Source organism: Orcinus orca, chromosome 13 (assembly GCF_937001465.1).
Source record: "Orcinus orca chromosome 13, mOrcOrc1.1, whole genome shotgun sequence".
NCBI classification, from domain to species: domain Eukaryota; kingdom Metazoa; phylum Chordata; class Mammalia; order Artiodactyla; family Delphinidae; genus Orcinus; species Orcinus orca.
Window position 1 is genome coordinate 70,815,383 of NC_064571.1, and position 21,856 is coordinate 70,837,238.

General features: G+C 47.6%; 1 protein-coding gene across 1 annotated transcript; it reads right to left on the reverse strand.

Moving 5' to 3' along the window:
- Positions 1–7,559: 7,559 nt before the first annotated feature.
- On the reverse strand, positions 7,560–18,306 carry TMEM214 (transmembrane protein 214). Its single transcript, XM_004268123.4, has 17 exons — positions 18,104–18,306; positions 16,918–17,117; positions 16,202–16,352; positions 15,780–15,914; positions 15,450–15,532; positions 14,895–15,000; positions 14,702–14,783; positions 14,281–14,382; positions 13,765–13,906; positions 13,242–13,333; positions 12,900–12,948; positions 12,592–12,705; positions 12,239–12,356; positions 11,613–11,709; positions 11,257–11,425; positions 10,980–11,131; positions 7,560–10,783 (listed from the first exon to the last, which is right to left on the reverse strand). Exons 1-17 carry the CDS (start codon positions 18,246–18,248, stop codon positions 10,657–10,659), a joined length of 2,064 nt encoding a protein of 687 aa, XP_004268171.1. The 5' UTR covers positions 18,249–18,306; the 3' UTR covers positions 7,560–10,656.
- Positions 18,307–21,856: the final 3,550 nt, after the last annotated feature.

Sequence of the window (21,856 nt, forward strand, 5' to 3'; positions counted from 1 at the left end):
TCACTTATCATAATGTTTTGAGAGTCATTGAAATTGTAGCATGTATCTGTACTTGTCCCTTTTTATGGCTAAATAATATTCTATTCCTTTGTTGATTCTTCTGTTGATGGACCTTAGGGCTATTTCCACCTTTTGGTGTTTTTTTTTAAAAAAATAGATCTTCATTGGAGTATAATTGCTTCACAATACTGTGTTAGTTTCTGTTGCACAACAAAGCGAATCAGCCATATGCATATACATGTCCCCATATCCCCTCCCTTTTGAGCCTCCCTTCCGTCCTCCCTATCCCACCCCTATAGGTCATCGCAAAGCACGGAGCTGATTTCCCTGTGCTATGCTGCTGCTTCCCACTAGCTATTTTACATTCGGTAGTGTATATATGTCGATGCTACTCTCACTTCGTCCCAGCTTCCCCCTCCCACCCCATGTCCTCAAGTCCATTTTCTATGTCTATGTCTTTATTCCTGCCCTGCAACTAGGTTCATCAGGACCTTTTTTTTTTTTTTTTTTAGATTCCATATATATGTGTTAGCATACGGTATTTGTTTTTCTCTTTGAGACTTACTTCACTCTGTATGACAAACTCTAGGTCCATTTATCTCACTACAAATAACTCAGTTTCGTTTCTTTTTATGGCTGAGTAATATGCCATTGTATATATGTGCCACATCTTCTTTATCCATTCATCTGTCGATGGACATTTAGGTTGGTTCTATGTCCTGGCTATTGTAAATAGTGCTGCAATGAACATTGTGGTACACGTCTCTTTTTGAATTATGGTTTTTTCAGGGTATATTCCCAGTAGTGGGATTGCTCGGTCAAATGGTAGTTCTATTTTTAGTTTTTTAAGGAACCTCCATACTGTTTTCCATAGTGATTGTATCAATTTATATTCCCACCAACAGTGTAGAAGCGCTCCCTTTTCACCACACCCTTTCCAGCATTTATTGTTTCTAGCTTTTTTGATAATGGCCATTCTGACCGGTGTAAGGTGATACATCATTGTAGTTTCGATTTTCATTTTTCTAATAATTAGTGATGTTGAGCATCTTTTCATGTGCCTCTTGGCCATCTGTATGTCTTCCTTGGTGAAATGTCTATTTAGGTCTTCTGCCCATTTTTTAACTGGATTGTTTGTTTTTTTGATATTGGCTCCATGAGCTGTTTGTATACTTTGGAGATTAATCCTTTGTCTGTTGTTTCATTTGCAAATATTTTCTCCCAATCTAAGAGTTGTCTTTTTGTCTTGTTTATGGTTTCCTTTGCTGTACAAAAGCTTTTAAGTTTAAATAAGTACCATTTGTTTATTTTTGTTTTTATTTCTCTTACTCTAGGAGGTGGGTCAAAAAAGATCTTGCGGTGTTTTATGCCAAAGACTGTTTTTCCTTTGTTTTCCTCTAAGAGTTTTATAGCGTCTGGTCTTACATTTAAGTCTTTAATCCATTTGGACTTTATTTTTTTGTATGGTGTTAGGTAGTGTTCTAATTTCATTCTTTTACATGTAGCTGTCCAGTTTTTCCAGCACCACTTATTGAAGAGGCTGCCTTTTCTCCATTGTATGTTCTTGCCTCCTTTGTTGTAAATTAGGTGCTCATGTGTGCGTGGGTTTATTTCTGGGCATTCTATGCTGTACCATTGATCTATATTTCTGTTTTTGTGCCGGTACCATACTGTCTTGATTACTGTAGCTTTGTCATACAGTTTGAAGTCGAGGAGCCTGATTTCTCCAACTCCATTTCTCTTTCTCAAGATTGCTTTGGCTATTCGGGGTCTTTTGTGTTTCCATACGAATTGTAAAATTTTTTGTTCTAATCCTGTGAAGAATTCCATTAGTAGTTTGATAGGGATTGCATTGAATCTGTAGATTGCTTTGGGTAGTATAGTCATTTTCACAATATTGACTCTTCCAATCCAAGAACATGGTATTTTTCTCCATCTCTTTATGTCATCTTTGATTTCTTTCATCAGTGTTTTATAATTTTCTGAGTACAAGTCTTTCGCCTCCTTAGGCAGGTTTATTCCTAGGTATTTTATTCTTTTTGTTGCAATGGTAAATGGGAGTGTTTCCTTCATTTCTCTTTCTAATTTTTTGTTGTTGGTGTATAGGAATGCCAGAGATTTCTGTGCATTAATTTTGTATCCTTCAACCTTACCAGATTCATTGATTAGTTCTAGTAGTTTTCTGGTGGCATCTTTAGGATTTTCTATGTATAGTATCATGTCATTGGCAAACAGTAACAGTTTTACTTCTTCTTTTCCAATTTGTATTCCTTTTATTTCTTTTTCTTCTCTGATTGCCGTGCCTAGGACTTCCAAAACTATGTTGAATAAGAGTGGCGAGAGGGCTTCCCTGATGACGCAGTGGTTGAGGGTCTGCCTGCCAATGCAGGAGACATGGGTTCATGCCCCGGTCCAGGAAGATCCCACATGCCGCAGAGCGGCTGGGCCCGTGAGCCATGGCCTCTGAGCCTGCGCATCCAGAGCCTGTGCTCTGCAATGGGAGAGGCCACAACAGTGAGAGGCCCATGTACGGCAAAAAAAAAAAAAAAAGTGGCGAGAGTGGACATCCTTGTCTTGTTCCTGATCTTAGTGGAAATGCTTTCAGTTTTTCACCATTGAGTATGATGCTTGCTGTGGGTTTGCCATATATAGCCTTTATTATGTTGAGGTGGGCTCTCTCTATGCCAATTTTCTGGAGAGTTTTTATCATAAATGAGTCTTGAATTTTGTAAAAAGCTTTTTCTGCATCTGTTGAGATGATCATATGGCTTTTATTCCTTATTTGTTAATGTGGTGTATCACATTGATTGATTTGCATATACTGAAGAATCCTTGCATCCCTGGGATAAATTCCACTTGATCATGCTTTATGATCCTTTTAATGTGCTGTTGGATTCTGTTTGCTAGTATTTCATTCAGGATTTTTGCATCTATGTTCATCAGTGATATTGGTCTATAATTTTCTTTTTTCTGTATTATCTTTGTCTGGTTTTGGTATCAGGGTGATGGTGACCTCATAGAATGAGTTTGGGCATGTTCCTTCCTCTGCAATTTTTTGGAAGAGTTTGGCAAGGATTGGTGTTAGCTCTTCTCTAAATGTTAGATAGAATTTGCCTGTGAGCCGTCTGGTCCTGGACTTTTGTTTGTTGGAAGATTTTTAATTATGGTTTCAATTTCATTACTTGTGATAGGTCTGTTTGCATTTTCTAATTCTTCCTGGCTCAGTCATGGAAAATTGTACCTTTCCAAGAATTTGTCCATTTCTTCGTGGTTGTCCATTTTATTGGCATATAGTTGTTTGTAGTGGTCTCTTATAATCCTTTGTATTTCTGCAGTGTCAGTTGTGATTTCTCCTTTTTCATTTCTAATTTTACTGATTTGTGTCCTCTTCCTTTTTTCCTTGGTGAGTCTGACTAAGGATTTATCAATTTTGTTTATCTTCTCAAAGAACCAGCTTTTAGTTTTATTGATCTTTGCTATTGTTTTCTTGGTTTCTATTTCATTTATTTCTGCTCTGATCTTTATGATTTCTTTCCTTCTACTGACTTTGGGTTTTCTTTGTTCTTCTTTCTCTCCTTGTTTTCAGTGCAGGGTTTGATTGTTTATTTGAGATTTTTCTTGTTTCTTGAGGTGAGATTGTATTGCTATAGACTTCCCTCTTAGAACTTCTTTTGCTGCATCCCATAGGTTTTGGGTCGTCACGTTTTCATCATTTGTTTCTATGTATTTTTTAAATTTCTTCTTTGATTTCTTCAGTGATCTCTTCGTTATTTAGTAGCACACTATTTAGCCTCCATGTATTTGTGTTTTTTACAGTTTTTTTTCCTGTAATTGATTTCCAATCTCATAGCATTATGGCCAGAAAAGATGCTTGATACAATTTCAATGTTCTTAAATTTTCCAGGGCTTGATTTGTGACCCAAGATGTGATCTATCCTGGAGAATGTTCCATGTGCACTTGAGAAGAAAGTGTATTCTGCCACTTTTGGGTGGAATGTTCTATAAATATCAGTTAGATCTATCTGTTCTATTATGTCATTTAAAGCTTGTGTTTTCTTATTTATTTTCATTTTGGATGACCTGTCCATTGGTGTAAGTGGGGTGTTAAAATCCCCTACTATTATTGTGTTACTGTCAATTTCTCCTTTCATGGTTGTTAGCATTTGCCTTATGTATTGAGGTGCTCCTATGTTGGGTGCATAAATATTTACAATTGTTATATTTTCTTCTTGGATTGTGTAGTGTCCCTCGTTATCTCTTCTAACAGTCTTTATTTTAAAGTCTATTTTATCTGATATGAGTATTGCTACTCCAGCTTTCTTTTGATTTCCATTTGCATGGAATATCCTTTACCATCCCTTCACTTTCAGTCTGTATGCGTCCCTAGGTCTGAAGTGGGTCTCTTGTAGACAGCAAATATATGGGTCTTGTTTTTGTATCCATTCAGCCAGTCTGTGTCTTTTGGTTGGAGCATTTAATCCATTTACATTCAAGGTTATTATTGATATGTATGTTCCTACTACCATTTTCTTAATTGTTTTGGGTTTGTTTTTGTGGGTCTTTCTCTTCTCTTGTGTTTCCCACTTAGAGAAATTTCTTTAGCATTTGTTGTAAAGCTAGTTTGGTGGTGCTGAGTTCTCTTAGATTTTGCTTGTCTGAAAAGCTTTTGACTTCTCCATCGAATCTGAATGAGATCCTTGTTGGGTAGAGTAATCTTAGTTGTGGGTTCTTCTCTTTCATCACTTTAAGTATATTCTGCCACTCCCCTCTAGCCTGCAGAATTTCTGCTGAAAAATCATCTGATAACCTTATGGGGATTCCTTTGTATGTTATTTTTTTGTTTTTCCCTTGCTGCTTTTAATATTTTTTCTTTGAATTTCATTTTTGTTAGTTTGATTAATATGTGTCTTGGTGTGTTTTTCCTAGGGTTTATCCTGTATGGGACTCTCTGTGCTTCCTGGACTTGGGTGACTATTTCCTTTCCCATGTTAGGGAAGTTTTCAACTATAATCTCTTCAAATATTTTCTCAGACCCTTTCTTTTTCTCTTCTTCTTCTGGGATCCCTATAATTTGAATGTTGGTGCATTTAGTGTTGTCCCAGAGGTCTCGTCTTCAATTCTTTTCATTCTTTTTTCTTTATTCTGCTCCTTGGCAGTTATTTCCACCATTTTGTCTTCCAGCTCACTTATCCATTCTTCTGCCTCAGTTATTGTTATTTGATTCCTTCTAGTGTATTTTTCATTTCAGTTATTGTGTTGCTCATCTCTGTTTGTTTATTCTTTAGTTCTTCTAAATCTTTGTTAAACATTTCTTGTATTTTCTCAATCCATGCCTCCATTCTATTTCCGAGATTCTGGATCATCTTTACTATCATTACTATGAATTCTTTTTCAGGTGGATTGCCTATTTCCTCTTCATTTATTTGGTCTTGTAGGTTTTTACCTTTCTCCTTCATCTGTGACATATTTTTTTGCCATCTCATTTTTTCTCTTTATGAGTGGGATTGTGTTCCTGTCTTACTGGTTGTTTGGCCTGAGGTTTCCAACACTGGAGTTGTAGGCCATTGGGTAGAGCTGGGTCTTGGTGCTGAGATGAGGAGCTCTGTGAGACCTCACTCCGATGAATATTCCCTGGGGTCTGAGGTTCTCTGTTAGTCCAGTGGTTTGGACTTAGAGCTCCCACTGCAGGTGCTTCGGCTGGACCCAGGGTTTGTGAACCAAGATCCCACAAGCTGCCTGGGGTGGCAAAAAAAAAAAAAAAGAACAATAACAAAGTAAAAAATAAAATTAGACTAGAAGCTAACAGATATGTTAGGAAGAATATAAAAATAAAAATATAGATGACTCAACAACCAGAAGGTACATCAGTACACAATAGTAAAAAAGAGGAGGGAAAAGAAAAAGGGGGGGAAAGCCTTAGCTGTGGAGGGTGGGGCCTAAGCAAGGGTGAGGTTTGGGTGGTGGGCGGGGCCAATGCTCAGGACCCGCAGGGCTGGGAAAGGCCCTGGGAGCTGTTGGGGGTGGGGCTTAGGCTCCAGGAACAGAAGGGGCCCAGGCGTGCCCCCCATCCCTGGTCCCAGAGGCTAGGGGACCTCACCTGGGAGCTCAGCAGGCTCCCCGGCCTAAGTGGGCCAGGCGATCGCCCTCTGCTCCTCTCCGGCTGCTCTCCGAGAGTCCCTCCCACCTGCTTCTCCTGATCTCCCCAGCCTCAGGGGCGCCAATCCTGTCTGGCCCCCACTTCACCTCCCCACTCCGTCCCCCTCCGTCCTACTGGTTCACTTTGGGGTTCCTCCCGTCTCCTTGGGTGTTAAGAGTCCCCCACCAGTGGCCAGCAGGCGCACCTTTTGGCTTTTATGAATAATATTGCCATAAACATTCGTGTACAAGTTTCTGTGTGGATGTATGTTTTCATTTCTCCTGGGTATACTCTTAAGAATGGAATTGCTGAGTTTTATGGTAATTATGTTTAACTCTTTGAGGAACTGCCGAACTGTTTTCCACAGCGGTTGAACAATTTTTCATTCCCACCACCATTGTAGAAGAGTTCCAATTTCTCCACAACCTTGCCAACACTTATTTTCTGTATTTCTTATTGTAGCCAATGTTTCAATAAATTGAGCTCAATTAATAACAAGCAATTTTGTCATTAAAGATTTTTTGAAATCACCATTTGAACAGCCATTTCTCATCGTTTGCTTTTTTACAAAAGTTCATTGAAATACTCATCTTATTGTTGGACACAGTTTATCCAAATTTTTCCTATTAATACTGCTACAATAAATGTTCTTGTACATAAATCTTTGTCTATATTTCTGTTTACTTCTCTAGTCTCTAGAATATATTTATAGGAGTGGAACTACTTGGTAAAGTAGTATGAAACTGTTAAGGCTTTTGATAAATATTACCAAATTAATCCCCAGAAACATTATACCAATTTCTATCACAGCATTCACTGAGTATATTATCACTTAAAAAAACTTTTATTAATATGATAGGCAAAAGTAAGCGCTACCTTATTTTAAATTTACACTTCTTTGCCAACGAAATGGACTTTTTCCCCCTAAGTCTATTGTTCATTTGCATTTCTTTTATGAAGTATGTCTTTCATCCATAGTTTTACTGCTGTTTAGTGCTTTTCTTACTGATTTGTAAGTTTTTTAACATTAAGAATGTATTTATAAGCTCAGTAAGGAAATGGAGGCCTTGATCAGCATACCAACCAGACCTAACAGACATATACAAAACATTCCACCCAACAACAGCAGAATACATTCTTCAAGTGTACATGGAATATTCTCCAGGATAGCCCACATGTTACGTAACAAGTCAATAAATTTAAAAAGATTGAATGGGAACTATAGACTCCAGGTGACACTGATGTGTCAGTGTAGGTTCACTGATGTTGACATTAGGGAAGCTGTGGAGTGTGGGGCAAGGGGAGGGTACTTTTTGCTCAGTTTTGATGTGAACCTAAAACTGCTATAAAAAATAAAGTCTATTAAAAATTAATAACTTGTGTACTAACATAGTAAAAAAGATATACCAAGGCACATCCAACATGTCTGAACGCAACGTTTTTATTAATAGGTAGAATATTCAATAGTCAGTAAGTATTTGCTCATGCCCTGAATGGTGAAAGCTCTCCCTCACCCCCAAATTCTTATACTTCAAGTCTGGGCAATGAAACTGCCAGGTAAAAGTGGAACATCACATAAGGAAAAGCAAGGTCCTTTTCCCCCTAAAGTCCCCTTGGGAGCAGAACCAGGAAGATTATGTAGAAAAAGAATTAGTCACTTTAAGTGTTCACTTAAATCCAAACTCCTTCAGGAGAGATTAAGACATATTAAAATGCTCAGAGGTCATCCAACCACTGAAATTTCTGTATAATTGACAACTGGGTCATTCTGGAATAGGGCAGGGCAGGCATGCCTATTTCTGTGGGAAACACTCCACTCTAGTAAGAGTGGAGCCATTTGAGAATGGACTGCCAGTGTCACAGGTGGGAGTCCAGCAGCATTATCTATCCATAGTAAGGCTCCCCATCAAGCTGCCCTGCTCTAAAGCTGAGGCTGTAGACGGGGTACACAGACCAGAGGAAACCAAAACCATGCGTTAAGACTTAGAAAAATGGGAAGAAGTATTTCTAATGAGTCATGCGATATAATTTGCAAGTCCGTACAAGAACTAGTAATAACTAAAGTTAGTTAACAGTATTCAAACTGCCCATCAGTTATATGGTATGTTCTCTGTAAAACTCCACCTGTGTGTGAAAAGTAAAGTTAAAATGTCTAGAAGTGATCTTTCAGGTGTCAGTTTACTTCCCAAAACACCAATTACCAGTGTGATTGCCTGCCTGCCGGCATCAGTGTACTCCACCAGTCCATACTGGTTCAACTAACTGGCTCAGCTTGGATTCCTGTTCGTTGACAGTTCTGCTAAAGTAAAACATCTGGATGTCTGGTCTAGCTTTAATGGACAGCAGGTACAGCGTCGGACTAATGACAGAGGAAAAATTCTGACAATTCCAGTTATCAGGTCAAACCACTGTGTCTACTGAATAAAGCCAATTAAGGTGTCAGTGTCCCTGGGAGAGGCTGTGGAGACCCCAGTTTACCTGAGTTAAAGAAAAATGTTGCATCCCAGGATCATATGTCAGAGATTAAATGAACCTAACAAGGTAGAAAGAGTACTCACGTTAGAAACCAATGAAGCACTTATAAGTGGGATTCTCTGAGTTGCTAGATTGAAAATCCAGTCCAGCAGCCTTGGCTGGACTCAATGTTATTGTAGGACAGAGTGTTATCATTTTACTGGTCCTGCGCTCGTGCCAACCCAAGCTCACACCAGCCCCCTTTCTTCAATTTGCCTTGAATACAGGACGGTTACAAGGATTCACTACTCTTAAGAGTTGAACCCATCTGATTGGTAAGGAAGAACTGAGGCAATGGAACATGTCTTGGGGCCCTTGGACTGTCCTGCCTAGCAGTCCTAAACCTTGGTCCTTTGCCAGGCAGGGTTTCTTTTTTTCTGGGAAAAATGGTCATGGCTGACTGCCACTAGAAGAGCAGGGTTCTTCCCAATGTGGTAATGTAGTTACATTCTAACAAGGAAAGAGAACAAAAACGTGAGATGCTATAGTCCTCACGGCCTCACCTTGTATCAAGAGTTTTCTATGCTTGCTTCTTTATAATCTTGCTGCTGGAAATGGAGGCAGCCCGTGAAGGGAAAAGTGGCAGCTGGCCATCTCAGGTGTTTATGACGGAAGCAGAAACCAGCCCACGGAAGTTGGAGCAGGCAGTGCACCTCTAGTACTGCTTATATTTTTTGAAACATTCAAGGAAAGAAGCTTGAGGTAAGAACCGAAAACCCATGCAGTTAGCTAATTATTATAGTCTCAAGTCAAAAATTAAAAGGGACTTTGGTGATAAACCCTTGACTCTTGGAGTTCTAAACCTTTCACTCACTGCCTATAAAATGAACGAATTAATAAATTAAGGTCCTGGGAACAAAGAAGACACCCTCTGATCACTGGCCAAGAATTCCTCTAGGAGACTCTCCCCAACTTTTCCAAGCATAAAATACTCAAGCTACCAAAGCAAATCCTGGGACGCGAATCACAGGGACAAGTGAGACAATACATGAGCAAGAGGAGTGTGTCCAGAACCCTCGACAGACCAAACTTTAGAATGGGCTTTCCTTGCCAGAAGCTCAATTACAGCCAGTGGCTACAACCTTCGGGAGGGCAGGGGGCTGAAGAACGTGCAGGTGCTTCAATTTTGTCCTCCTGTCCACAACTACAGGAATTCCTGTATGAAGAGGCACAGAGGAAAGCTAGAAGTCAAATCTGTGTCCTTTATTCCACCAAGTAGGCATACCCATGGGCCACATCCTGTCTCAACCGACTGCTGAAGGTTCCCTGGGCCCAAGGCACATGATTACCTGGGCTCTGCTCTCCAGACGGATGGTAGGGGTGGGCAGCAGAGAAAGGCTGAACATTGGGGCAGAGATCCCCCAGCACTGAAGGGGAATGGAGAGTGAGGAAGTAGGACCACAATGGAAGGGGCAGTGAGGGGCCTTGAAGGACCTAAGTTGAGCATTTTGAGGTGAGAGGCCTTTCCACCCAGGCCTCCATGTCCACTGACAGCCACACCCAGGGTGTGGTAGAGGCAAAGCTGCTGCCACCCACTGAGGTGCTATATTCTTCTGGATTCTTCTGGAGGTCCCTTTCTTTTTTCTGCTGCAGCTGAAGTCTGGGAGCAGAAATCATTTGTCGGAAGAAGGCAGAAACCACTTGCTGGAGTCCCACCTTTTTGGAGATGAGCTGTCTGAGGTTTCAGGAATGAGAGAGAAGGAAGTGGAGAGCAGGAGACAAGAGAGGAGGCGAGAGAGGCTACCAGCCCAAGGACAGAGGCTGGGAGCTGTGTGCAATCGGGTAGAGCAGTGCTCAGTGGAATCGTGGGTAGGAGGCTGAGATACCCCTGGGCTCAGCTGCTGCCAAAGTGGAAGAACTGAGGCAGAGGCAGCCAACCACTTGCCTAGGAGACAGAACTTAGGCACCACGTAACAAAGACTCCCATGCAGAACTGCCACCCTCTCCCCGCCAGCAGTCTCAGATGGTCTGCTCCAGACAGAACCCAGCAGCCAGGGAGGCAGGGCCTACTGCTGGGGTATCATGGCAAATGCCCAGTTCAAGAAGGCCACTGTGGTTTCCTGTAGGCGGAGCCAGGTCTGGTGGGCAGCTTCACTGAGCTGTGTCTTCACGCAGTCCCAGGTCACCCCACCTCTGGGAGGAAAGCAGAACATTTGTGGAGGTTGGAACGCGGTGATGTGCAGCTGCGTCAAGTCACAGGGCTGTAGCTCACACTCACAACCCGCATCCCAAAGTGGCCAAGGGATGAGCAGGGGCCAGGGCAGAGCGAGAGACTCAACAGAGGAGCCTCGTCCCTGGAGAAAGGGCGTGCCCTGGGCGAGGGTCTCACCTGCACGCCTCATGGCAGTGCTCCTGGGCGCGGGCCAGGGCCTCAAGCAGCATGTGCCACGTGGGCAGCAGGACGTTCTGGTAGAGAAACAGGAGCAGCTCCCTCAGAGAATGGAGCAGCTGGTTCAGGGCATCAGGGAGCTGGGTCTGTAGCTGGACCGTGGAGAATGGACGGGATTAGAGTGGCCAGGGAATGCAGTCCACATGGGGCTGCACCTTCCCAAGAACTCAGCCCCTGGCGAGAGCAGCCTTCTCTGACCTCCCTGTCTCTGGCTTACCCTCTGGGAGAGGCTGGTGAGGCTGTCACCGAACCAGGCAAGGTGGGAGGCACAGTGGGCAGAAAGGAAGCTGACTGTGGCACTGGTGTGGGCCCAGGCCAGCTGCAAGCTGGGTCTCACCATGGTCAGCAAGTGGGAACCCCAGGCCGGCAATGTCTCCTCCAGCCAGCTGTAGGAGAAGACATAGGGGAGGAAGGAGGGAGGTCTCTGAGTTTTCACAGGCAATTTGGCCCAAGAACAGCTGGGGCAAGGGAGGCCTTGGGAAAGGAAAACCACCATCACTTCCCACTGACTGTCAATGCCTGAACACGCAAGCCCTCTCTCTCCCACCCCACCCCTCCCCAGGAGGTGCTCACCTGTAGCCTTGCAGGCTGTAGGAGTAGATCTTGGTACATGCTTGTTGGCCAGCAGGCAAGACACCAGATGAATGAAGCAACCGGCCAGAAAAGGAGGCTGAGTAAAGGGGGCCTCGGGTGAGCTGGGAGGTGAGCGGGGAAGGGATCGGAGAGACAGATACTACAGGCCCCAGGGCAGACCCAGTGAGGGGTGGGGCAGAACTCAGTGTGCTCCTGGGGCTGCAGAGCTGCCTCCAGTCTGCTCTGGAGCACACACGGAGGGAGGATGCAGGCCAGGGGAGCAAGAAGGGTGCAGCCAGGTGGAGCCCAGGGCTTAGGCGTCAAGAAGCCTCGGCTTTGAGGGTCGGCCCTTCTATTTCCTAGCTGTATTTCAGCTAATTGGTAAACCTTTCTGAGCCTCAATTTCCTCAGAAGTTAAAAACAAGATACACATCTACTCAAATGAGACCATGAATATGCAAGCATTTCTATACTGCAAAGCACCTGTCTGATCTGAGGTGTGATTGAAACATCTGTCTGAAAAGTGTTTGTTCCGGATTGTGTTGGGGGCGGGGAGTGCTACATCCAGCTCTGTGTCCCCATAGAGAGCCCCAGGCTATCTCCCTTGCCTGCCAATCCCTGCTTACCCTGGAAAGAGCTGTGTGACCGGAAGTCATGGCACAGGAAACCTATGGCAAAGACCAGCACCAACAGGAGTAGCCGCGTCCAGGGCAGCCAGAAGCCCCGTGCCTGCTGCAACAGACTCTAGGAGAAGGGGTAGAGAGCAGCGGTCAGAAGGGAGAGGGGCTGCTCCTTGCCTCGTAAAGCAGGCCTCGAGCTAGGCCTTCCAGGGAGAGGATCCGGCCCTCACATTACCCAGGAGGTAGTGCGGGCTCCAAGGACAGGTGGGGCAGGTATGGGATACAGGCCCACCCCAGGGTGTGCTGAGACAGCGACACAGAACAGTTTGTGGGGCTGGGGGAGGGCTGGGCACTGGCACCTTGCAGGCCGCGTCACAGGTGATGACATCCTGGTTGCTGCAGCTGCCCTTCCCTAGCAGATCCTGGTTGGTAAGCTTGAAGGACTGAATGGTTTCTTGCAAAGACTTCTGTGTCTATAGGGTAAGAAAAGTCTAGGCTGAGATCGTAAGATTTGGCCCAGGAGGGAACCCTGAGCCTCCATTCTGCTTTGTTTTCCATGCCAGATGTGCTAACAGAGTACCTTCTCAGAAAGGGGGGACAGTGGCTGAGGGGTATGAACCCAGAACCCAGATGAGGCTCAGCCTGCCATGTCCTCCCAGCTCCTTACCTTCTTGGGAATCCGCTCCCAGGACCTGAGCAAGTGCTCCAGCAGCAGGCTGTGGGGAAAGCACAACCCCTTCCAATCAGGAGACCCACTTGGCCCCTTCCATCCCCCTGTCCTCCACGAGGCCCCGCTCCTTCAGGCTGAAAGATATCCACCTCCCCGCCCCCTGCAGAAGAGCAGCTTCCTAGAGGCCTCCCAGCAATGTTCCCACTGAACTTGAGGGGCATGAGCCTGAACAAGTGACAAACATCCCCCTTCTGCTTCTAGGACAGGGACACACCAGAAGCGTGAATTAAGGCTTCTCTGTGTGGATCAGGGGCAGGTGACCCTCCCACCCCCACCTGCCTGGACTGTGACAGGTGCTTGGGGTACAGCTGCCTCCAGACGCCGGTGCTGAAGGGGTCCACCGTCAGGCACTCGGTCAGGCTGCTCAGGAGCTGCACAGAGGACAGGAGAAGGGAGAGACTGCTGGGGCCCGGGGCTGGTGGCAGGGAGATTGCTGGGAGGTAATCCTCCTCTCTTAAGTGAGGCCATCCGGGCAACACATCCACCCTAAAGGATGGAGAAATTGTGCCCATACCCCAAAACTCTCCGAGAGGCTGTAAAGGGGGAGGCCAGGGCTCCTGAGCTCGAAGTTCACTTGTCTGCAAGGGGCAGGATATCAGAGACCGGCCAGACCTGAATGTGCCTCTTTTCGGCTCCGTTCTTCTGAGGGCAGAGCATGAGGGAGCCGGGCAGGCAGCTGTCAGGAGTGAGCTAAGGGGATGCCCAGAAAACGGGCTCCCTGAAGCAGGGCCTTTGTCAGCAGATAAGGACCTCTGTAGCAGACCCCTGGGAAGGAAAAAGGAGCCTCCCACCATTTCCTCACCTCTTTCTTCATCTCTGGAGGGCAGCCAGGGGTGGCCCTGGACAGGAAGGAGGGGAAGTAGGTGTGCAGGGTGGATTCTGGCTTCGCCCCAAATGCCAGCACCTTCAGTCGTGGGTAGAGCTGACACAGCTGCTCCTGCAGGCTGTGGAGGGGGTTGAGAAGAGAGCCAGGCACAGCTCTAAATGGATTTGTGCGCTGTGTCCCTTCTGCCTGCCTCAGAATCCACACCCTGCCCAAGGCGGGCAGTCATGAAGGGCCTTGTGATGGTTCTGCATCTTTCTAGACTCGGAGACTTCTTGGAAAATTTGCTCAGAGTCATGGGTCCCCTCCCCAGGAAAATGCCCACATGCCAATCACACTTGAGGGCCCATATAATTCCAGGGGTTCAATGATCCCTTGTACTTGCAGGTTGATAATCTCAGATGTAGAGTGGCTGGAAGGGAAGGGACATATATTGTCTACTCCTAACCCTCTGCTGGGATCCTTCACAGCAGGTGTGCCCCAGGGCAGCCCTACCTGGGAGTCAGGGAGTTGTTGGGCATATAGGCAAAGTCCAGAAGTGGGAATAAGTCCTTGGGGCCAATCATGCCAAAGCCCTTGGTGAGGTTGGGGTGCATCCTGTGGAGGAAGAAAGAAACAGGCTTGTTGGGGACCACCTGCCCGGGCCATGGACACAGCTAAGAATAACATCTAAGAAAAAAGGGCATAACCTAGCTGTAAAAAAAAAAAAAAGAAAAAGGGCATAAACTCTACCCCATCCCCCTCCCCTTCCTGGCTCCCTCCCTTTCCTTCTTCCCCATCACACTGTGAGTTGGGAGGAGCTGGTCCTGATTTGCCTCACATCTACGGAAACCAGGATCACAGCACCCCATTTTGCTGAAATAGCCACTGGAAAACGCCCTGGGCCTTGGCCTTGCTGTTCCCTGCCGTTACTCACAGGAGCAGCCGATCCAGGTATGCAATGGCGAATGGAGACAGAGACTTGATGCCCAGCACAGGCAGCATGATCCCCAGCCACACTGTGGAGACAAAGGTCAGGGAGGACGCCTCAGGCCTGGATCCACTGAGAACATTAAAGAGCAACTTGCTGGCTCCAAAACCTCCCTCTCTCTTCCCCACTTCCTCGTTACCTCTCAGTCCCTCGGTGAGATTGGCAAAACCTGCTTGACCCAGGGCCCACATGATGGTCAGACACTTTGCTGGTCGGCTCTGGTGGGACCTCAGCAGTTCCAGGAACTGAGGAGACCGGTGGGAGAGACAGGTTGGGATAGGGCAGAGTGCCAGGAGCACTCCCCAAGCCAGGGAGGAAGAGAGATGTCAACTGAGAGAGGAGGGGAAGGCTGTGGGACAGGGCAGCAGCACGACAGCGTGGCGGAGCGATTCAGAGGGAGGCTCCGGCACCAGGCTGTGGCCTCCACCCATACTTGCCACTTACTAGTTGACCAACTCTATGAGAGTTACTGAACCCCTCTGTGGCTCAATCTTCTCATCTACAAAATGGGAATAGCAGCAGTACCTACCTCATATAATGTACAAAGTAGACACAGTAAGCGCTAACAGTGTTAGCTGTGATCATCTGTCTTACAGGACCTCCCACTACCCCTTAATTGGGTCTAACAGTGTAGATTCCGCGCAGCCTCCCCAATCCTAGCCTCCCGATGTCCCCACCACGACCCTGAGCTCACCTTGCCCAGGTTCACGGTGGCGATCTTGGGCTTGTCCTGCAGAACGGCCTGGATACAGATGCGGTAACCGTGTAGTGACTCCCCTGGAGAGATATACATTCTCAGACCTACATATACTAATCAGCATCCCAAACCTGTAACCTCCCTTTTGACAGCTGAGAGCCCAGAACCCAGGCCCAGCGAGTCCTAACATCCTCCTCCTTTTCCAAAAGAGTGTTGAGGTTAGCACGCTTCTCTGCTGAAACGGAACCACCCAGCTACTCCTGAAGCAGGAAAAAGGGGGTAGGCTCCCCAGATGGGACTGGGCTATTCCTCACGGGCCCCTCTCACCTGGCGTCTTATCCAGCTCTTGTAGCATGGTGAATAGACAGTGGTCAAAAAAGAGCTCCAGAGACTCCGCTGCCTTTGCCAGTAGCCCTCGGATGATGCCACGCAGCTCCTGGCTCACCAGGCTGTAGGGATAATCTGCGACCGAGAGGCCTCGTATGAGTGCTAGGACCAGAAGCCTCTGCCAGCTCTGAGAGCTCTGGTTTGCCCCCTGAGAACGGTACGTGGAGGCAGAGGTCACTGCACTGTGGCTGGCATCCTCCCTATTTCAACGAGGTCCGGAAACTTTTAAGCCATGATGATTTGAGAACAGCTGAAATCACCCATGTAAATCAGGGCAGTAGGGGGCATTGGGCTCAGTTACTAAGTAACATGCTTACGCACAGCCCTTTCATAATTTCCTTGAACTTGTCTGGAGAACTAACCGTGAGTATGCTGGCTTAGCGTGGGCTCACTTGGAGGCACTTGGAGCTTGTAGTTGAGATAGCTGGCCAGGTCCTTCAACCACACAGATGGGTTGCCAGAGAACACGCTTTGGCTCTTGTCCAGTTCCTTCTGCAGAGCTGCCAGGTCCAGCTGCCAGGGACACAGGACCCTCATGGTGAGTTGTGGGTACAGAGTAATGGGGTAGAGGTGGGAAAATGGTTGAACTAGGTGGTGGTAGGAAGAACAAAGGGTTTCTGCTTTTAAACGAAAGTATGTGGAATGCCACACTTTTGCTGAATCCAGATCTTTAGGAAACAGAGACCATGACAGCTGCAATTGCTGATCTCAAGGACTAATACTCTTGGGCCCTTCACAGGTTCAAGGGGAAAAACAGAAGACTAGATGGAAAATGAAAGATCACTCCTTCCTTGTGGAGAGGAACCACAAGCAGTTTTTCTAAATCCTCCCTGTATCTCTGGATTTTCAAGGCCCTCCTCTCACTAATCTATGTTTCTCTATAAACGTATTTCCTTTCCATCCTAAGTGCAAACACTGTACCCCTTGGGGTTTCCATCCTTTCCTGAACGCCTCCTCTCAGCCAGCAATGTCCCACATTCCACAGGTCCCTGAGCCGCCTGTCCCCCTCCCGCTCCTCTCATTTTCTCTACTCCTTGAGTCCTCATTCTTGCCCTGCCTAAAGCCTAGGCACACTCACAGCTCTCAGTGCCTCCTCCAGGCTGCGAAAGCGGCCCTGCTTCTGGTTCTGGTTGGTGAGCGTGGCCACCTTCTTAGTCTGCTTCTTGTTCCCCGGTTTCTTAGGCTCCACAGCAGGGGGTGGAACCTGCTCCTTATTCTGCCGCTTCATGATTTTCTCAAAGCCCCGCTCATACAGGGTGCTTGTCGTCTGGATTGGAGCTGGGGTAATGACAGGCAGAGAAAGGGGGGCAGCCCTGAGTCAGGAGGGCCTCACAGGAACAGTGGTCCCTTCCTCCACACTGTCACCTAATTCATCTCCAGGGAGGATCCTGCCTCAAAGCCCCTTCTTGCTGTCCTGCTTCAGGAGCAGGGCAGGGAGCCCTCCTGGCTGCTTCTTCAGTAATCACAGCTCGTGAGTTCATGGGCTCTTTCACAGAGATGAGGCGTTTCTTTATTAGGAAATCAGAGTATGTGAGAATCGGTGGTCGGGGGTGGGATACGGACGGCTGGCTTCTTTGTTGAATGGCTACCAGTCTGGGAGATCAGGATTTTTCCATCTTGGTTCTACCCCAGTTCCTTCTGGTTCAGATGTGACAACTCTATAATCAACAAGTGGCAAGCCTTCTCCACTCCTCCAGGAGGCTTTGAGGAAACCAGCACACTTAGAATAATACTTGGTGGGTGTGGACAGTGTGTGGTGGGTCATTTCTCCCAGTGCAGGGCCTCATGTGCGTCCCAGTCCCCACGCCCACTCCAGACCTGCTGGTTACTTAAGGCGGGGGCACCGGGTATAATGAACCAGGATGCCTCTCCGCAGCTCTCGGACACCTGCCCGGAGAGGCCAGGCCGGGGCCCGGGAACAGCTGGTAGGGCGTATGTGCAGTCAGCTGAGCGTCCGAAGACCAGAATCCCGGTCCCCACTGACATGGGATCCTGGACAAGGCATCTAACTTCGCTGGGCCTCAGTTTACTCATTTGAGAGGCAAGGACAGCGACTTCCCTCGCGCTGTCTACCTCCCGTGAGGCTCAAAATAGGCAACGCCAGGGTAGCGCCGGCTGAACTGGGAGGTACCGATCGGCAGGAGAGCTCGCGCCTCCAGGAGTCCGGGGGTGTTTTGACCCTCTGGGCTCGGGTAGCTGCTCCCTACCACCCGTGGGGGCAGGCCCGGGGCCGGGCGGCGGCGGCGGGCCGCGTGGGTACTCACGGGTCAGGTCGTACTTCCACACTCCGTTCGCCTCCCCGAGCGCCCGGCGGTCCCCTCCGCCGCCTTTACCACTGCTGCCGGCCCCAGGCCGCCGCCCCTTCTTCACCACCTCCCAGCGCCCCCCACCCGCCGTCCTGGCCGACATGGCTCCAAGCCTCCCGCCACGGCCACCTCCCTGGACTTTCCGGTCCGACGCGGACGCGCAGCGCTCTGCCACGTCTCCTCGCAGGGCCTCGCGGCGCGTGACGCCACCCGCAAGGCAGCCTGGGACTTGTAGTCTTTCGTGTTTGCCTGGTTCTCCCACTCTAGGGGTCGGGTCGGCGTCGGGGCCTTTTCGCAGCAAAAAACCAGCCAGGCAAACATGTTGAGATGAGAGGCTTTTGCATTCAGACAACTTTTATTGAGCAAAATGTGAAGGCATTGGGTGACTTGGTGGAAATTTAACTGTTTCTGTTTTTCTTTCCGTTCTAGTTGTGCAAGAAGGATGGAATGAAAATAGTTCTCATCTTCCAGGAGGGTTTGAAGATTAAATGCTTCCTTCCTTGTAGGAAAGTGCTAGTTTTTCTGTTGCTAGTGATTAAACTTTGGGTTTAATGAGCTATAAAAATCTGTTCTGCAGGAACAAGGAAGAGGATGGAGTTTGAGGGAAGAGGCAGTATTTGGAGGGCAGGAAGTGGAGAGCGGAGAGTCCTTCTGGTAGGAGGCACAGAAAAGTCTGGGGCCCCGGTACAGCCAGCGCTGGGTTCCCCTTCCAGGCAATGGGAAAGAAAAGACTCTGACTCCCACCACAAGAGTCAGTGCCAAGTCCCAGATGTGGCAGGGAAGGGATCGAGAGCTGCAGACCTGGGGAACCACTCAAACAGGTTACTGCTCAGACATCCGTTATCTCCCGAGGGCCTTCTGCCAGGCTTGTAGTATCACGTGAGACCTCAAAACTTGAAGCATCCCAGCAGGGGAGGATGAGCGAAGGTGAACTGGAAGGGATCTATCACGATTAAGGAAATGTGCTATTTCATGTACACTCCTACATTTGAGGACGGGATTCACACCTGCCATACTGAGGAACAAGACAGGCAAGCCGTTATAGTAAGAACTAATAGAGTTCAGTTTCCCACAGGACGAATAGCTTAGGGAGTGATGAATTCCTTTAGGAAGGGGATTAGAGAAGGCTTCTTGAAGGAGATGGCCCTTGAGATGGGTCCTGAGGAATGGGCAAATTTTCATTGGCTGGGGATGAGGACAAGTGGAGAGAACAGGCCAGTTGTATGGATTTATTGACTTAAGCAGAGTCCTAGAGGTGGGACACAGCGTGGCAAGGCTGGGAGACTGGAAGTAGTTCAATGTGACAGTGCTTAAGGGATTTTGGAGGGGATGCGGTTGGAAATAGATCTAAGCCCATATGCCATGGGCCTTGCCTGCCAAATTCGGACTTTGTCCTCCAGACCCTGGGAAGCCAGTAGGAAAGGGGCACATCTGCTTTTGGGAAGGTAAATGGGGATATGTGAAGGATGGGGTGGGGTGGGGGAAAGGCAGGAAGGGGGATATAACCGGCTCTTGCTGCCTCCTTCTGCCTGCCCTCCAGCCCCTTCAGGCCTGACCATAGCTGACTTTGCCTCTGAGATGCATGCAGTGCTTTTGGCAAGGAACAGATTTGAGCTGATCATTAATCAATTCATTTTTTTCAGATCATTGGTTTAGCTCTACTCAGACACTATCTTCTCTTTGTTCTACCTCTTCTGTGTCACATGTATGGTCACAGAAGAGACCCTGTTTTTGGAAGAGAAACAGAACGGGCTTTCCATAGAGGCAAAGAAGGGGGCTGCTCCATGGTGGAAATGTATAGAAAGGGAGGGGCTTTATTTCCTATCTTTCCTTAGAATAGTCTGGCAGGTCATCTGTTGTGACTTGGCATCTAAGGGATAGAAGTCATTCACTTACTTATCCAGTAGCATTTCCTAAGCACCTTCTTCTCTACCTAAGCACCTAGCATGGTGCTAGGTGGAGCTAGAGGACACACCTCACTTGCTTGAGAGGAACTCGAAGCTTGTGTGGGAGACAACTGTGTAAACAGAAAATTATGGTTCACCATCCTAAATGTTGCAGACATTGGGAAGGAGGCAGTGGCTTCACATCCTTGAGCTCTGGGTGTTCAAAGAGCAGCCTTAGACACTAGCCATGGAGGTGGGCTTAGGCAGGTACCCATGGGGTTTGAGGGAAGAATCAAAAGAGGAGGACGGGTGGGTGTCCAGTGTGGAGGCGAGAAGAAGAGTGAGCTCACTGAAGCCGTTTGACCCACCGTAGTAGTTTCCTATTGCTGCTGTAACACATTGCCACAAACTTACTGGCTTAAAACAACACAAACTTCTAATCTTACAGTTCTGGAAGGGGAGGTCTGTCAGGGTCTCACTGGGCTAAATATGGTGTCTGCAGGGCAGCGGTCCACTGTGGAGGCTCTAGGGGAGAGTTTCTTTGCCTTTCCCAGCCTCTAGAGGCTGACCGAATTCCTTCGCTCATAGCTCCCTTCCATCTTCAAAGTCAGCAATGGTGGGTCACGTCCTCCTCAGATTGCATCACTCTGACCTCCTGGCCCCTGCCCCAATTTTGTGGACCCCTGCAATTACATTGGGCCCGCCTGGATAATCCAGGATACTCTCCCTATTTTAAGGTCAACTGATTAGCAATTTAATTCCATCTGCAGCTTAATTCCCCTTCCCCATGTAACCTAACATAGCCATAGGTTCTGGGGATTATGACGTGGACATCTCGGGGGAGGTGTTATTCTGTCTACCACACCCACTTAACCAGCAGGGTGAGGTCTCGGCCTGAAAATGAACATTGGGCAACGCAGGGAAACTACGTTATCCTTTTACTATATCTACCTGGAATGGTGGGGGGAAAAGCCTTTTAAAATTAGGCACAGGAATTAAAAATCATAATGATAAATAAATGCAGGCAGGGAACTTGTTGGAGAAGAAAAGCAGAATAAGATCAGAAGTCTCTGTGCGTGGGGGTGGCAGTCAAACGGAGGAATTGAAGTGAATGAGGAACAAACAGACACAGTTTGCTTATTTCAGGCTTATAACTGGAGTCATCTGAGAAGTGGTGGCAGTCTGGGAGGAGGGTCATGGAGCAGGGCCATGGAAGAAACACAATCCCCGTAGTATCTCAGGCATACTCAGGATGGCAAGGAAACATCTACCAGGGCTAGTCTGAAGCTAGAGGAACGTTCTGGAGGTCACACCTCTGTGGTCTTTGTGAGTGAGCCCTGAACCCTGAGTCAGGAGGTCTCAGTTCTAGTCTAGTTTTTTACCATCTTGAGCAAGCCATGTCACATATTGTTCTCAGTCCTTTCATCAGTAAATGCAGGACTGTTCTAGATGACAGCCAAGGCTCTGTTTGAATGGGCCCGGTATCCACATGCATTTCAGCGCCCTCGGGGCCTCCGGGACACTGGTTATCATGGCCCTTGGCCGGCACACACCAGGATTGCAGGGCTGTACGGAGGACGTGACAGAGTTCCCGGCTCCCGTTAGAGCCTGTTCTGTGGAAGGAACCCCTTGGACATTGCTTTCCTTCTGGGCTTCAGTTCTTAGAGCCGTTGCTCTTTGTAGCCCACTCAGCTCTGTCACATGAGCCCTTGTCCGCAGCTGGATCACTGTTGTGGGGCGTACGAGCTTTGACAAGGGTGGGGGACAATATGCAGTCATACTGGCCCAAAGGGGACTGAAACAAAGCACCTCTCAGCCAGGCCCC